The sequence below is a fragment of the Littorina saxatilis genome, linkage group LG14 (assembly GCF_037325665.1).
Source record: "Littorina saxatilis isolate snail1 linkage group LG14, US_GU_Lsax_2.0, whole genome shotgun sequence".
Classification (NCBI taxonomy): Eukaryota; Metazoa; Mollusca; class Gastropoda; order Littorinimorpha; family Littorinidae; genus Littorina; species Littorina saxatilis.
Genome location: NC_090258.1, coordinates 35,417,260 through 35,435,121, shown reverse-complemented (window position 1 = coordinate 35,435,121; position 17,862 = coordinate 35,417,260). Strand labels below are relative to the sequence as shown.

General features: G+C 41.2%; 1 protein-coding gene across 1 annotated transcript in view; it reads left to right on the top strand.

Moving 5' to 3' along the window:
- The window catches only part of LOC138947652 (uncharacterized), a 185,347-nt gene that overhangs the window by 117,424 nt on the left and 50,061 nt on the right, over positions 1-17,862 (top strand). The window contains exons 28-32 of the mRNA XM_070319175.1: positions 358-486; positions 834-962; positions 13,102-13,365; positions 13,946-14,062; positions 16,784-16,912. Of these exons, the coding sequence (XP_070175276.1) occupies positions 358-486; positions 834-962; positions 13,102-13,365; positions 13,946-14,062; positions 16,784-16,912 (768 nt within the window). The remainder of the gene's footprint in view (positions 1-357; positions 487-833; positions 963-13,101; positions 13,366-13,945; positions 14,063-16,783; positions 16,913-17,862) is intronic.

The following is a 17,862-nucleotide window of genomic DNA, read 5'->3' as shown; positions in this document are numbered from 1 at the left end:
ATTTTTAATAGAGGCAAGCGTTTGTATTGACTGACTCTGGGTACCGACGCTTCAAAAGTAGGTCACACGGTATGCCCTCGACAGTCTCCAGACACTCGGTGAAAACATTTATACAGATCAATAAATGAATGTGTTTGTGATAAGGTCTGGCTGCAGCTGTCTCATGTATGTGCTTGGGAACCTTTGCGTACCCATAAGTTTTTTTAGGGCTAAGAAATTAGCTCTAAAATTCTCAATCCTGTTTGACTGACCTTTGCCTCCAAAGGTGATTGTTGTGTTCTGACACTCGGTTACACTAATTGCACATATAAATGTTTGAGATTCAAATTTCAATGCCATGACTTTTGGTTGTTGCAGTCCAAGATGTGTGCGCAGAATTTGAAGGGCTGGTGTGTGACCATGGGTGTTCGCTGGACGACTCTGACCTGGCCTACTGTTTCTGTCGTACGGGCTTCAAACTGGCCACTGATGCAATCACCTGTCTCGGTGGGTATAGGATGTGGCTTGCGCTTAATATTCATGTGTAGGCTACAAGCAAGTCACAGATAATAAAGACCTACCTTTGTGGTTTTCTTTGCTTTTTGTTTGTCAAAGTACATGGAGTTGTAGAGTAGCTATAGACCTTTCTGTTTTTGTTATTGGTATATATCTCATTGTCCTTGGGGAATTTCCTCAAGAAAATTGGGGCTGATATCCCTTGGGGATAGCGAGCAGCGAGAGAATAGCGCTGCCCAATTTTTTTTCCATGCATGTGTTAATTCTGCTGTGACCTTGAAATCTTTATTGTGCATATGTATTCACAAACAATCATTGTAAAATGTTTTGAATTCTAGACGAAGATGAGTGCAGCTTGGGAAGGTCAGGTTGCAGCCAGAACAGTGAGTGTGTGAACACTGATGGTGGCTACCGCTGTACCTGTCCTGTGGGTGCCGTCTTGGACAATGACCAAAAGACCTGCTTGCGTGAGTCGTAGGCCTTGAAAGAGGGAATGCATGGATGTCCCTGATGAGATACACAGATCAAATTTTGGTAGCTGAGTAAGAATGGACATTAAGCATGTTTTTTTTATGTCAGTGTTTGTGTCAGTGTACAAGCAGCTTGTGTGCATGTGGTGTGTGTGTGTGTGTGTGTGTGTGTGTGTCAGGGTTTAGCCTTGAAGAAAAAGACAATGGGACATTTGTCCCCCTCAACCAAATTCTGATGGGACATTACATAGTCGAAGGCAAAAAGCGCAAAGCAAGCTAGGTGGTCCGAAAACGCTTTTGTCGAAAGATGCATAATAGCTCTATTTGGTGACATATGATGATATGTGAATGTGTCTGTGTGTCTGGTTAGTGTGGGTGTGTGTGTGTATGTATGTGTGTGTGTTTGAGAGAGAGAGAGAGAGAGAGAGAGAGAGAGAGAGAGAGAGAGAGAGAGAGAGAGAGAATTAAGACAAACAAGTCGCGAAAGGCGAAACTACAACATTTAGTCAAGCTGTCGACGTCGAACTCACAGAATGAAACTGAAACTGAACGCACTGCATTTCTTCACCAAGATTGTATACTCGTAGCATTGTCAGTCCACCGCTCGTGAGAAAGGTAGTGAAATTGACAAGCCAGACTAGCGCGGAAGTGGTTGCCGCGCGCTGAGCAGGATAGCACTCTTTTCTGTATCTCTGTTCTTGTTAACTTTCTGAGCTTGTTTTTAATCCAAACATATCATATCTATATGTTTTTCTCCAAATAAAAAATAACAAGTCGCGTAAGGCGAAAATACAACATTTAGTCAAGTAGCTGTCGAACTCACAGAATGAAACTGAACGCAATGCCATTTTTCAGCAAGACCGTATACTCGTAGCATCGTCAGTCCACCGCTCATGGCAAAGGCAGTGAAATTGACAAGAAGAGCGGGGTAGTAGTTGCGCTAAGAAGGATAGCACGCTTTTCTGTACCTCTCTTTGTTTTAACTTTCTGAGCGTGTTTTTAATCCAAACATATCATATCTATATGTTTTTGGAATCAGGAACCGACAAGGAATAAGATGAAAGTGTTTTTAAATTGATTTCGACAATTTAATTTTGATAATAATTTTTATATATTTAATTTTCAGAGCTTGTTTTTAATCCAAATATAACATATTTATATGTTTTTGGAATCAGAAAATGATGGAGAATAAGATGAACGTAAATTTGGATCGTTTTATAATATTTTTTTTTTTTTACATATTTCCGATTTTTAATGACCAAAGTCATTAATTAATTTTTAAGCCACCAAGCTGAAATGCAATACCGAAGTCCGGGCTTCGTCGAAGATTACTTGACCAAAATTTCAACCAATTTGGTTGAAAAATGAGAGCGTGACAGTGCCGCCTCAACTTTCACGAAAAGCCGGATATGACGTCATCAAAGACATTTATCAAAAAAATGAAAAAAATCGTTCGGGGATATCAATCCCAGGAACTCTCATGTAAAATTTCATAAAGATCGGTCCAGTAGTTTGGTCTGGATCGCTCTACACACACACACCGACAGACACACACACACACACACACACACACACACATATTAAACAGATATTCATTTAATAGCTCACTTTGTCAAAAATATTATAGTGTACGTAAAAGATATAATTCTCTAATAAAGAAACAAAAAAGAGAATATAGAAATAAATTAGTTTTAATATTAAATGACCAATTCAATAATGATCCAAATAAACTTTGGAAAACATTAAAAGACCTAAAATCAATGGGTGATAATGACAAAAATAATAATAAATGTAATATAAATCCAACCAAATGGCTAAATCACTTAGCAAATTTAATCGGAACTAAACCAGATATTTCAGAACAAAGAAGTAAGGAAGTGTCAGAGGAACTAAAACAGAGTACTCATCAATATAATATACCCACATTAGATAACCCAATTACAGGAAAAGAAATTAAAATTGAAAGTAAGTCATTGAAAAACAAAAAAGCACCAGGACCAGATAAACTATCAAATGAGATTATTAAAGCAAGCTTAGATCGAACTGTACATATTTTAACAAAGTTATTTAATTTAATATTAATTACTGGACATTATCCCAAAAATTGGAAATCAAGTATAAGCATACCAATCTATAAGAAGGGAGACCCTCTTAACCCAAGCAATTATAGAGGTATTACTTTGAGCAGTAATCTTAGTAAATTATTCTGCAAAGTAATGAATTCAAGGATTTCAAAATTCTTAGAAGATGATAACATAATTAGGAAAGAACAGGCAGGCTTCCGAAAAGGATATCGAACTACGGACCAAATTTTCGTATTAAAAAAAATTGTAGACGATCTCTTAAAATTAAAAAATGGAAGAATGTATGCATGTTTTGTAGACTTTCAGAAAGCCTTTGATAATGTATGGCACGAAGCACTTCTACTTAAACTATATACACTAGGGATAAGAGGATACTGTTTCAATATAATAAAAGATATGTATACAAATTCATTCATTAGAACTGAATACAATCAAGATTGTCCAATGAGTATACATGTCAGAAAAGGTGTTCATCAAGGAAATACATTAAGTCCTATACTGTTCAACATTTTCATAAACGACTTCACTACAAATATACCTGATTTTGATTCACCATACATTGATATAAACTCAAAAACAAAAATATCATGTTTAATGTATGCAGATGATTTAGTAATGCTATCCAAATCAAAGTTAGGTCTGCAACAAAAATTAGATTACTTAAATATATACTGTCAACAATGGGGATTAAAAATAAATACTGAAAAAACGAACATTGTAATATTTTGTCGTAGTCTTCCCAAAATGAATACAATATTTAAATGTGGAGATTGTATTATCAAAAGAACAGACCAGTATAAATATTTGGGTATAGTGTTCAACCAAAATGGAAATTTAAATATTGCCCAGGAGCATCTTAGCAAACAAGGAAACAAAGCAGCTTACTCTCTTCGAAAAGCGTTCAGAAATAGTCTTGTTCAAACAAAAACAATTTTAAATTTATTTGACTTGTTAGTGTCCCCAATTATTTGTTACGGCGCAGAAGTATGGTTTCCATACATTATAAAAAATACACATATATTTGACGACATTGATGCCTTTTTTCAATGTTGCATCTCCAAGGAATGCCCTCATGAAAGTGCACATATAAAATTTTGCAGATTCATTCTTGGTACGCATAAGAAAAGTATGAAAATTCCAGTGCTAGCAGAACTAGGACGGTTTCCAATAGGATTGAGAATATTATCACAATGCATAAAATATTGGGCTCATATACTAGAGACTAAAAAAGACTCCTACATATATCAAGCATATTTATCACTATTAGATCCGTCACGGGAAAGTTCATGGTCACATTTCATAAAACAAGCAGTAGATAAATTAGGATTTAATCATGTCTGGCAAAATCAATCTACATTTAATTCTAAAAAGTTACAAAAAGCCATACAAGAGAAATTAGAATGCAAATTCATAAAATTCTGGATTAATAAAAAGTCTGAAGGAAATTCAAAATTAAAATTCTACGCAAAAGTAACAGACTCGAGGAAATACGAATTGCAATCTTATATCAATGAGGTAAAAAATTTAGATCACAGAAAAGCATTAACAAAGTTAAGAATAAGTGCACACGATTTAGAAATTGAAAAGGGTCGACATTTAAATACACCAGTAAATGACAGATTATGCAAAAAATGTAATGTGATAGAGGATGAAATACATTTGTTGGATAAATGCACCAAATATACTTCCATTAGAGAAAAATTCATATCAAGCATAGCCTATTCAGGCCAATACACTCTTCCCAGCCAAATATTACAAATACCCAAACTACAAACCCAGCTAGCACAGTTTGTTTACGAATGTTTCAAAAAACGGTGATGTTTTCTTTTACTACAGTTTCTTTGTTAATTAATTATGTGCCTTATAAACTGTGTGTTTCATGGCAATAAAGATTATTCTATTCTATTCTATTCACACACCACGACCCTCGTCTCGATTCCCCCCTCTATGTTAAAACATTTAGTCAAAACTTGACTAAATGTAAAAACCACCCTATTTCTGTACTGTACTACCCTTCATAAAGAAACAAGGCAGATGCTGTTATGTGACATGCCAGAAAGAGTTTTTGCAGACTTGACTTTTTTGTGTTTCTTCGTGAAGAGATGTGCCACAAATTAAGATTTCATGTTCATCCTTAAAGGTTGCCATACTCGTAGCGTTCATTAATTAATTCATATTGTTTACATGTGCCAATAATGTTATAAAACTGTACCAAAGGGGATATAATAACGATTGGCTGTAGCTTTGGAACACAAAAAAAATTATTTCAGTATTGCAAAGTGGTGTTGATAGTGTCGAATGTAAACATAACAGTCTCAAACGCCATCTTTGGTTTACGAAACGTCACGAAGTGATGTCAACGGTCTAAAAATAGCCCAAGTCCTGGAGAACTGTTGCTAAACAATGCAATAAAGAAATAATTATTTCTCGTAATTGGTGAGAACTTCAAACCTAAAACTTTGCAGGAAGCTTAATTTATACATCCCGGCAACGATGGGAAAAGCCCTGGAAGTAATTAAACTAATTAAATAGGACTATGTCAGCCTTTAAGCAGACATGGTTCATATTCGGGTTTCAACGTGAGAGTAATCTTTAAGAAGTAGGCTCTTTCATAGGTAGACAGCAAATGAAAGCCTGTGCCTATCAGGGCTGTACCTTAATTTAACACCCAACCGACCACCTAAGGCGGGTTAAAATCGCGGCGGGAGAATTCAAAATACTTCTTCACCCGCCCGCCTGGCGACCGGACATTTTTTTTACCACAAATCCGCAAACGGAACGCTGTCAATCAGAACGGTCGGTGAGCAAAGAGTCTCGCGTTTTTCGTCTGCCTTTGGACACTATGTTTCAAGCGTCGCAGCGTTATTTTGCGCAAGACTACCTCTTTTCTCTCACTTGCAGTCCAAGCTTTGAACTTTCACTTCGTACATGCGTTTGAGCCGCAATGTCGAGATTTCGCGACGCTTTAACTCGACCACCGGTGAAAAGACGATGAAGAGAGAATTTGAAAATTAAAAATAGAGTTTGTCAAAAAATGAAATCTATGATGAAAAGCATCAAAGAAAAACTGGCGAAGAACGAGTGGCTATTGTGTTCGACGAATCGAAAGAAATGCATTGCACATGTGGTAATGGGTATCAAACCCAAGCAAAATGAGAGAGGCCGCGGAAATTAGTGAAACAGGTTCAAGCTTGAAAACAACCCGGTGTAACACGAAATTTTTACTCCACGAAAAATTTACTCCGGAGTAAATATTTCGTACGAATTTCTTACTCCGAGTACACTTTTCGTACGAGAAAAGAACTCCCCAAGGCACGAAAAAATTACTCCCTACACGAAATTTTTACTCCCCATTTTTTTTACTTCCAGTAAAAATCTCGTACGTAAAAATGGGATGCGGGCGAAGGGATAATGCCAATAAGTGATCTCGCGCACACGAATGTCGCGCTACCCTCCTTCCACCCCTTCCACCACCAAGACTAACAGGGGACAAGGGAGTAAAAATTTCGTATACCTGGCATGGGAAGTTAAATTGCTCGTGTTGGGGTGAAGTAATTTATTCGTTATTTATTCGTCAGGGAAGTAACATTTTTGTACGAAATTTTTACTCGGAACTCACCTGTCTTGGGGAGTAATTTTCTCGTGCAATGGGGGAGTGCTTTTTTCGTAAAGGGAGTAACTTTTTCGTACGAAATGTTTACTCCGGAGTAAAAATCTCGTGGGAGTAATTTTCTCGTGTTACACCGGCAGGACCAAGAACGGTCTGTTCCTCACACTACATCGTCTTAGATAAATGCAGCTCACAAAATTCCGTTTTAACAGTTGGTAATGCTGTTGTGTTTGTTTTGTTAATGTTACTAGTGTGTGTGTGTGTGTGTGTGTGATGTCCATGTTTTTTTTCCCTGAGAAGAGTTCATGTGTGACAAGGTGCATGTGTGTGTGTGTGTGTGTGTGTGTGTGTGATAACTATAATGACTAGCATGCTGTTGTCTCCCTTTGACCAGTTCATTGTATCTACGGTACCTATGTACTATCGGGGTTCAATGTTTGGATCAGTCATGCGCACTGATACTTCCGTACAGAGAGCCTGCCATGTGGTCACCGAATAAACCGTTGCACCTCACCCTTCTTGTGTTCGTTGGTTTTGTCCGCATAACAACCCCAAGATATTACATTTGGCGACGAGGATAAACGTGAGTCATTCTTCTAAGAACTATGCAGCAGCCGAGAGCTATATCGATAACCGTTACACCAGTGCAACCGTTTGACCCACATGGTGAATCCGCCGCCGTGCACCAGCGCTGGGAGCGTTGGCTGCGAAGTTTTGAACTTTTTGCCGCTGCATCAGGGTGCAGTAATGACACGCAAAAGCGTCAACTTCTTCTACATTGTTCAGGCGCAGAAACTCAAGACATATTCTTTACGTTTGACCCTGAGCCAGCAGACTATGCAGCAACGAAGACTGCACTTACTGACTATTTCAAACCTGCTAGAAACGTGCCGTACCAGCGCCATCTGTTTCGCCAAGCAAAACAACAGGAAAGCGAAACTGTCACACAGTATGTCACTAGACTTCGCCAATTAGCAAGAGACTGCGACTTTGGTAATGGGACAGATGATTTCATCCGAGATCAGGTGATCGACAAGTGTTCATCAACTCCGCTGAGAACAAAGCTACTCGCTGAAAAAAACTTAACTCTGGCAAGATGTATTAAACTAGCTTCTGCAAAAGAGCTGTCTGAACATCAAGCATCAGCAATTGCTGCTGACGAGAAAGTTTTTGCTGCTAAGCACTCATACAATCGACAGAATCAGCGACACCGTCCAGCACATCATGATTCATCTCCATCTTACAGTCAACATCACAGTCAGAATCCAGCAGTCCAGTGTGATCGGTGTGGTTCAAAGACACATTCAGGTTCCGAATGCAGGTGTTATCGTCATATAACCTGCTACAAGTGTCGTAAACTTGGACATTTCGCTTCAATGTGTAAATCGAAACCTCCTCCGCAGAATCGCCATACCCGCAGACCTGTCCACTTTCTCAATGATGGTGACCAGACTACAGAAAACGTCGGCACGACATCAGAAGAGGAAGACGTGGACTATGTTTTCACGATCGCACCAGCAGACGGTACAATGAAACTTCTCATCGAAGAAGAACCAGTCGAGATGATCGTTGACTCTGGAGCCTCCTGCAACATAATCAACTCTGCCGTAGCAGCCAAGCTGAAGCGCCGAGGCCTTGAATTCGAGTCCTGCCACAGAACCATTCATCCGTATGGTTCACCGCCTATCCTCGCACGCAGGTGCACCACCGCTGATGTTCAGATTGCTGGTCGTACACCAGTTACTGCTGAGTTCCTGGTCATTCCTGGATCTTCACCTCCTCTACTTGGAAGATCGACGTCTGAAGCGCTAGGCGTTCTTCACATTGGCGTAAACCACGTTCGTCAAGATCAAGACCCTCTCAGTCAGTACCCAGGTATCTGTGACGGCATAGGGAAACTGAAACACTTTGAAGTAGCCCTCCATATCGACAAGACGGTGCCACCAGTAGCCAGAAAGCACAGCCGAATTCCGTTTCATTTGCGAGACAAAGTTGCAGCAGAACTCAAGAAACTCGAAACAGAAGATGTGATCGAGAAAGTTTCAGGACCTACAGAGTGGATGTCAAGAATAGTAGCCGCTCCGAAACCCAAAAATCCGAATGACATCAGAATTTGTGTCGACATGAGGGAAGCCAACAAAGCAATTCTCAGAACACGTCATGTTACACCCACTCTTGAAGAACTCGTCTCTGACATGAACAACGCCACTGTCTTCAGCAAACTTGACCTGAGATCAGGGTACCATCAACTCGTTCTCAGACCAGAGTGCCGCTACATCACTACCTTTTCAACTCATTGCGGACTGTATCGCTATAAACGTTTGAGTTTTGGTGTGAACTCTGCCGCAGAAGTTTTTCAGCACACCATACAAACTGTCATCGAAGGCATCACAGGTGCTCGCAACGTCAGCGACGACATCATTATCTTCGGTCGTGATCAAAGAGACCATGATCGTATGCTGCATGAAACGCTGAGACGCATCCATGATTCAGGTCTGACACTCGATCAGAAGAAATGTGTTTTCAGTCAACCACAAGTCGAGTTCTATGGCTTCATCTTCAGTGGTGAAGGACTGAAACCAGATACAGCGAAAGTTCGATCTCTTCGCAAAGCAGCCACGCCCAGCAACGCCACAGAACTACATACATTCTTTCCTAGGCATGGCTCAGTACTCAGCACGCTTTATCGAGAACTTCGCCACCATCACAGAACCTCTTCGTCAACTGACGAAGCAGGACGCTACTAGTTGGTCATGGGAAGAACTGCAAGAAACTGCTTTCAAGACTGTCAAAACCGCTCTATGCAAGTCTGCAACTCTTGCCTACTTCGACATCAAGAAGCAAACAGAGATCCTGGTAGACGTAAGCCCTGTAGGGATCGCCGGATTGTTGTCACAAGACGGTAGACCTGTATGTTACGCAAGTCGCGCCCTATCTGATGTAGAACAGCGCTACTCTCAGACGGAAAGAGAGGCGCTCGCAGTAGTCTGGGCATGCGAACATTTTGACATATACATTCGAGGAACAAGCTTCAAAATGATCACCGATCACCGACCGCTGCTTTACATCTGGGAAAAACCATTTCCACCTGCACGCATTGCCAGATGGTCTCTACGTCTCCAACCCTATGACGTACACATGGAGTACAGGCCAGGAAAAGACAACCCTGCAGACTATCTGTCTCGTCACCCTGGTCCCGCCACAGCGTCATCTCATGAAGAAAAGATAGCAGAAGAGTTTGTCAACTTCACTGCTATGTCGTCCACTCCTGACGCCATCACGCTTGAAGACGTGCAAACAGCAACCGCAAACGATCCAGTCCTTCAAGCCATCATGAAATGTGTGAACAGTGGTCGCTGGCATGAAAACACTCATGGTATTGCCAAAGAAACATTCACATGTTTTCGCAACATCAAGGACTCACTGTGTGTAAACGCTCAGCAAAACATTCTTCTCAAGAGCTCACAGCTTGTAATACCCTCTTCTCTTCAAGCGAGCACACGCAGGACATCAGGGAATGAATAAAACCAAGGCCCTTCTCAGAAGCAAAGTCTGGTTTCCGGGAATCAACGCCGCGGTTGAGTCAGCTGTGCGCAGTTGCATCCCATGTCAAGCAATCAACAACCGTCGTGAACATCAACCGCTGCTCATGTCCAACCTACCATGCGGTCCATGGCAAGAACTCAGCATCGACTTTTGTGGTCCTCTACCATCTGGTGCATTACTTCTGGTCATCACAGATGAGTACTCCAGGTACCCAGTAGTTGAAGTTCTCCAGAACACTACAGTTGAGGCTGTGATTCCTGTTGTCGACAAAGTGTTTTCTCTGTTTGGCTACCCTGCACAGGTGAAAACTGATAACGGCCCACAGTTCATCAGTAAGCTGTGGAAACAGTTCATGCAGTCATGTGGAGTGAAACACCGACGCATTACTCCTCTGTGGCCGAAAGCAAACGCTCAAGCAGAAACGTTCAACAAACCCATGACTTGTTCGCTCAGCCCACGTTGAGAGAAGAAGCTGGCGACAAGAGCTCCACAGATTCTGCAGAGTCTACAGAGCAACACCACACTGCACCACGTCGTTCACTCCTTACTTCCTCATGTTTGGTCGGGAACCGAGAACGAAGCTGCCAGAAGTCCAGTCTAACAGTTCACAACATCCTGCTGATGCAGAAGTGCGCCCGAGAGACACATTTGCAAAGCAGAAAATGAAGTGTGCTGCCGACAAGCGACATCATGCCAAAGACTACAACATTGTGCCTGGTGACAGCGTTTTGGTGAAGCAGATGAAGCAGAACAAACTCTCCACTAATTTCAATCCAACACCTCTTCTTGTGACTGATACCAAAGGTTCCATGATCACCGCACAGAAGCCTGATGGCCCGGGGTCGAACGTCACGAGAAACTCTTCCCTTTTCCGTCGACTGCCGCCATCTGTCACACCACAAGTGGTCTCCAACAAAGAGGACGCACCAGTTACAGAAGCTGAAGAGACAACCAGGACTGACCACGAAGAAGCCCCAACTGCTGGTGAAACTGATGACGATGTTCTGTCAAGCACTACACCTTCTTCACACGGTTCAGTTCCGCCTGCCAGTATTAGCCCACGTCGGTCCAAAAGAAATCGCACTTTTCCACAACACATGAAAGACTATATGTGACCCTCCACCACGAAATGAGTCGCATGTCACCTCGCGCGGTTCTGCGCTGGGCTTAATATAAGTCCGGGGAGTGTCTGATAACAGAGTGAGGGTCACCTTAGTCACTGGTTTATAACTCAAAGAGTTTTCGCTCTTTTCTAAAACGGTTTTCACCACTGGATAGAGCATAAAAAACTCTTTATAAAAATGTAAAAATATGAAAATCATGCAAAGGTGACATGCGACTCATACCGTCGTGGAGGGTCACATATGTGTGTTTAAAGACTGAAGTGCAAGATGTGAAAACATTTCCAGATAACAATCTAGAAATCCAAGTTTTAGTGTGTTAATATTCTCTTATCAACAAAACGAACAACAAACAAGAGACAGACAGTAATCATGCCGTACAATTAAGTTGTTTCTTAGTTCAGTTTAAAGTGATATCAAGACAGATGTGTTTCTTTTCAGTTTTCAGGTATTATTAGTCAAATGATGAATAGTAAAGACCAAGTTTGTTTTCAAGAAGTATATTGAACTGTAATTAGCTAAGGATTTTATTTTGGTTCTGAAGTTTAAAACTTTGACCAGTTACGGTACCTATGTACTATCGGGGTTCAATGTTTGGATCAGTCATGCGCACTGATACTTCCGTACAGAGAGCCTGCCATGTGGTCACCGAATAAACCGTTGCACCTCACCCTTCTTGTGTTCGTTGGTTTTGTCCGCATAACAACCCCAAGACATTACAATAACTTCTATTGTTACATGTATTTCTATTGTTCATTTAGTATCTAAATTTTATGGTAAGGGGTTTGTAAGTAGTAACTTTCAGTGTCAGTTTAATGTGTGACTGTGACAGGGTTGATATGTTGTTTTGATTTCTTGTTTCTTCAAGACTTATTTCATTCTTTATTATTTATTGAACCAAGGTTAATTATTAGAACATATACATTATATATATACTATGACTGTGTTTGTCATAATTGTGTCTTTTGTGTGTTTGTGGTAGTTACAAGCATTGGAAATGTATGCATTATGAGCGTTGTTGTCGCGTGACGTATGTCGGTACGAGCCGCTGAGGTGGTTCGGGGCCGGTTGCGATTTGGGGGGGGCCGGTTTCAAATTGTTCTTTTAAGTCTGATAGGATACATCTTTATTTTTAAAACTCTTTCTGGCATGTCACATAACAACATAACTAATGTCTCAAATGAATTGCGATTCCATGTGTATTTTAAGACATGTGTTAGCACAATTCACCAAAAGTTTGAAGGCAATGGAAATCCACCATTGTTTTGGTCTCATTACCAGTAAATGGCTTCAAAAACCGCCCTTTATTGGTTCTATGGCTTCTGAGAGGAATTACACATACACCGTTCAGCATGCCATAACATCATTTTAAGACAAAACTGACTGTTTTGGATCCGATTTGATTTTCTTCCCAATGACAGGCAAAACTTGTTGCGTTTTAGCTTTTAACATTTTGTGTCGATTTTAACGCAGGAACCTTGCTTTTGTGAGTTTGATTTTTGTTTTTTGTGTTGTATGTTCCACTGTTCCACTGTATAGACACTACCTTACAAAAATTCAATCTGTTTGCTGAATATGATAGGGGAATGGATGACCTTTCCAGTCATATAACTGGTTTTACAATAAACAGCCTCATCACAAAGATCTATATAGCTGCACTCATATGCATCTGCCTAGTTTTTTATGACACGTAGTTTAGATGTACAACAGTGAACCACACAATTGCAGTGCTTTTAAAACAATTTTTTTTTCTTTTATTTGCATTCCCATCGAAGCGTGCCAAAGCGGAACGTACGGCGAGAATTGTTCCCAGGAGTGTGCGTGTGGTGCGGGCTCCACGCAGTGTGACGTCACCACAGGCTGTGTGTGCAAGTCAGGGTGGACGGGCGGGCGCTGCCACCAGGACATCAATGAGTGTGACAGAGTTGAGACACTGCAGTCATGCTCAGCCCTCAACGCCTTGTGTGTCAACACTCAGGGCGGATACATGTGTCAGTGTGCACAGGGCTACACCAACAACGCCACCAATATTTGTGAAGGTAATTCATTTGACATTCATTTGCTCTTTGTGCTTTCACAGCTTAGAAAAAGCGAATTTTAAAAGTGTGAAATACAGTGGTACCTCTGATGCAAGACGCCATTGATGAGGTCACCTCCCAGTCAAGGACACCATGCAGGTGTTCCTTTGTCAGGTATCTTGAACAAAATAGTGTTGTTGGTATTTTGTACTTACTGTCCTTGGGGGATTCCCTGTCATGAAAGGCCACCTGCAAAAAAGAGACATTATGGGCTGGTCTTGAGGGTGTCCTGTCACCACAGGTACCATTCATGCAGGTGATAGCAGCCTGAACTGATTAGTGACAAAAGATAAGATAAAGAAATGGTTGAGAAGCTTTGCGCATGGTACGCACGCACACATGCATGTGCACAACATTCTTAAACTTCATGAAATAGATTTTTGATTGTGATCATATTGCTTGCCAGTGCCACTCACAGACCTGTTAAGAGTCTGCAACTCACTTCTCTCTACTGCTTCCCCTTGGAAGGTCTGCAGCAAACATGAGGTCAACAAATCCCAATTTTCTGTTTTCCTCTCCAATGAACCATGATTTGTTGTAGATGTGAACGAGTGTGTCAGCAATCCTTGCCAGCAGCAGTGCGAGAACCTTCCTGGCAGCTTCCGCTGTCTTTGCAACAAAGGCTTTTCTTTTAACACTACCGTGGCCATGTGTGAAGGTGAGAAAAAATATCCAAAATTAGAACAAACTGAATTCCTCATTTGCCTTCTACCTCAGCCCCTTTCTCCAAGGGGCACCTAATTAAAGCAAGCCCCCCCCCCCCCCTCTCCCCCCTGCCCCTTGTCCTGAGACATGAAGTTACAATTCAGTATGCATAGCAATTTAATGAGCAGGAATTCCTACTTCTGGATGTCAGGAGGTAAATACTAACAGAATAATATTCAAATCTGAAGTGATATTAATAAAGGTTACCTATCTGTAAATGCAGTTTGCAGTTTTATTCGTTAACAGTAACAAGGCAGTGAATATTGTTTTTCTCTTGCTCACTTAGTTTAGCTAGATGTAACGGTGTGATTTCTACAGCTGTGTTCATGGATATCAGTAAATGTTGAAATCAACAATGATTCAAGCGTGCATGCACATTATATGTGTGGCAGTGTGGAATATTCTATGACATTCATGTTTCATGCCTAGTATGAATCACTTTATGTTCGCAAGCTCACATAAAATCATTTATGCAACAAACTCAGACTCACACCAAATTTGTGATAGGTAAAGGACGCTTTATTTTTTAAAGCGACGGAGGTCAGACTTGTATATACATTATAAAAATATAAGGTGGTCCCGCTGTACATGGTTAAAAATATCACGCGGTTATATAAATCGTACTTCTCACATTCACCTGCTAGCGGGACCACCAAACACAAAAATCCCACAAAGCATTTAACTGGCCAAGGGCTATTTTTAGCACTACCCAACATCCTTTGCAATACCCAACCCCCGAATACATCCGGGTTAACACAGAATAAAGTCGTCTACTATTGTAGCAGACCAAGGTAAAAAGTAACTGTACACATTGTGTCATCATGTGTTGCATAAATTCCCTTTGTTATAGTTGTAACCGAGTGCCGAAACACCACAATCACCTTTGGAGGCGAAGTCCAATCAAACAGGATTGAGAATTTTAGAGCTTATTTCTAAGCCCTATAAAAACTGTTATGCATTCGCAAAGGAATCCATGAACATACAGAGAGAGAAAAGCCGCCAGACCCCATCACAAACAGAACTCTACAATCCACAGGTGTTGCCTTGCGAGCTATAAATAGTTCGCAACTTCTAAGGCGAACAACTCTGCAGAGTCTGCTGTGAAGGGCGACGGTAGTGTGACAGGGTTGTTCGCCTTAGAGCATAGGGCATAGGTTCCCGCACCTTTTACCCAGCTCAATGTATCCTCCCCCTGTTCACGATTGCAAGTGGGACTGGAGCCGCGTATTGAGGACGTGGTTTATTAGGTCAGGTACTAACGCACACATGCTAGCAAAACCACACGCAACTCCAGGGAGAGGCACCAAGCATAGGGCATAGGTTCCCGCACCTTTTACCCAGCTCAATGTATCTCCCCCGACCTCATGAGGACAGCGGCTTTTATAGCTAACGGGGCTTCTTCCCACGTCACCCTAGCGGGACCAATGAGAATCTCGCTCTGGCAGCGCGGGAGCAAAAGGGAGGGGAGGTGGAGGGCTCCGAGCCTGCTGCCAGCCTCCTTACAGACTGAAGTTAGACTTCCTCAAAAATACACAAAAACTCTTCTATTAAGAAGGCCTACAGGAAAAATGATGTTCAAACATATGTCATTAAACGACGAACCTTACAACGTATCCGTAGGTACCAAACACTTACAGGCAGACAAAAACCGCAGACGAACTGCAAAGCTTCCTATTACAAACTGTCTCTCAAAGACTGAGCAATTATGTCACACACAAAAATACTTCTTCTTTCTCTTTAGTACACAAAACGTACACAAGACGTTCATATCAAACGGCAAATCCATGCCCATAAAACTGACCCGCAAAAACAACTCGTGCTCCAAGCACCAACGGCCATTGCCATAACAAAAACCGTCTGCACACACCAGTTTCAATCGTCTTTGTACATTCGCATTAGCCATATATATGATTAACATAAAGCCTACATTCTACTGAATAAATGAATACATGTATTGAATATACGAATAAAAGGAATATCGAGGAAAAGAAGGCAAAATAAAAGAGAGAGAGAGAGAAAGAGAGAGAGAGAGAAAGAAAAAGAGAGAGTAGGCTATGTCAGTGTGTGTGTGTGTGTAGAATCAGAAAACATGTACTTCAGACATTATCGGAAAAGGTAGGGCAAAAGAAATCCCAAAACTCAAACTCGAGCCACTTTGTACTGTACATGCAACTACAAGGGGTGCAAGTCCAGTCAATTAGCCGCCATCTCTGCCGGATGTTTCGGGGAGGGGGGGAACTAGAACAAAGGCCTCTCTGTGGTCAGTCGGCTTCTCAGGGCCAGCAAAGCTCGCCTCAGCAACACATGTGAAAGTGATTAACTCGCTCGGTACCGGAGTTTTGCTAAGGAATAGAGAAAAACTCCTATCTGGCTGCTCAAAAATTGTCAGCTTAAAATGACCTACTTTCTCTGCTCAACGCACGGGCTATTCGTACTGTATCTCCTCTTGTACACTTACAAGGCTCCTATGGGGAAAATAAGAGATACAAAAAAAAATGTATGTGCACTGCACTTTTCTCCACAGATATCATGAGTGATCCACTTCAATGGCTAGCCAGTAAACACTTTGTAATAAAAAAACCACCTCATTTTCACATTGACGTTTGCAATCTTCAAACTTTTCATTTCAAGCGTTAAATCCAATGTACAATGTGTGATATCTGCCTGTCTGCAGATGTTGATGAGTGTTCCAGAACAGTCACCAACCAGTGTACACAGCGGTGTGATAACACACTGGGATTTTACCGCTGCTCTTGCAACGTCACTGGTTTTACCTTGGGCCACGACGCTGTCACTTGTGTCGGTAAGCAACGTTATTGCCATTCAGAGCTTCTCAACCTTGTCATGTATCTCCAGTAATCGGAGTGTACTGATCGAGCCTTGATGCAGTCTCACACACTGTCTGTTTTATTGAAGGCGCTAATGTTGCTGTGTAATTCTCTTAGCTAAAGTTGAAAGGCTGATGTGTTTAATTTGATTGTGTTGATTCTCGTATCGTTTCTGCTGTTGGTACCAGCTATATATAGGGGTATCACCATGTCCAGTGTTTAAGGCAGCAGTAGCAATGGTAATGACAGCAGTTTCAAGCAAAGCATTTATAAGTTTATGAAAAATATAAAATGTCTGTTGTGCATCGTACCCTTCATGTCAGAATTTACATCTGTCACACTCAAGTAAATAAAAACCCAACAACAACAGAAAACATGGTGTTGCGTTCTTTTCATGATTCTTCTAAGTTTTGTTTTGTTTAATTTTTATTTCATGCATGATCATGTTTAAGAGTTCTTATACATTGTCAGCGGAAAATAGAGAGAGATTCAGCTAACACACTGTGTGTACACACACACACACACACACACACACACACACACACACACATGACACACATGTACACACACACACACACACACACTCACTCGAACACATTTGTGTCCCTCCTTTTCCATGTGGTAAGATTGGTTGTTGCTGTACTCAGACCTGGGAACCCATACGATTTTGCCGTATTTTGTACACATGATTGTCTAGAATAGGATCAGTACGGTCAGTGGAAAAAAAATACGAGAAAAATTCCTAGACTACTTTTCTTCACAAGCGCATCCCGAAGCCGATCCAGTGTTTTGACACATGATTACAGTTTTTGTCAGAAAACATTGAAAGAAACATTTGTTTTAAATGTTTTGGTAAACTTAATAAACGGTGCGACGGGCGCGTGTGAACCGTGTTTAAATCATGGATGTTGAAATGCTGTGTGGA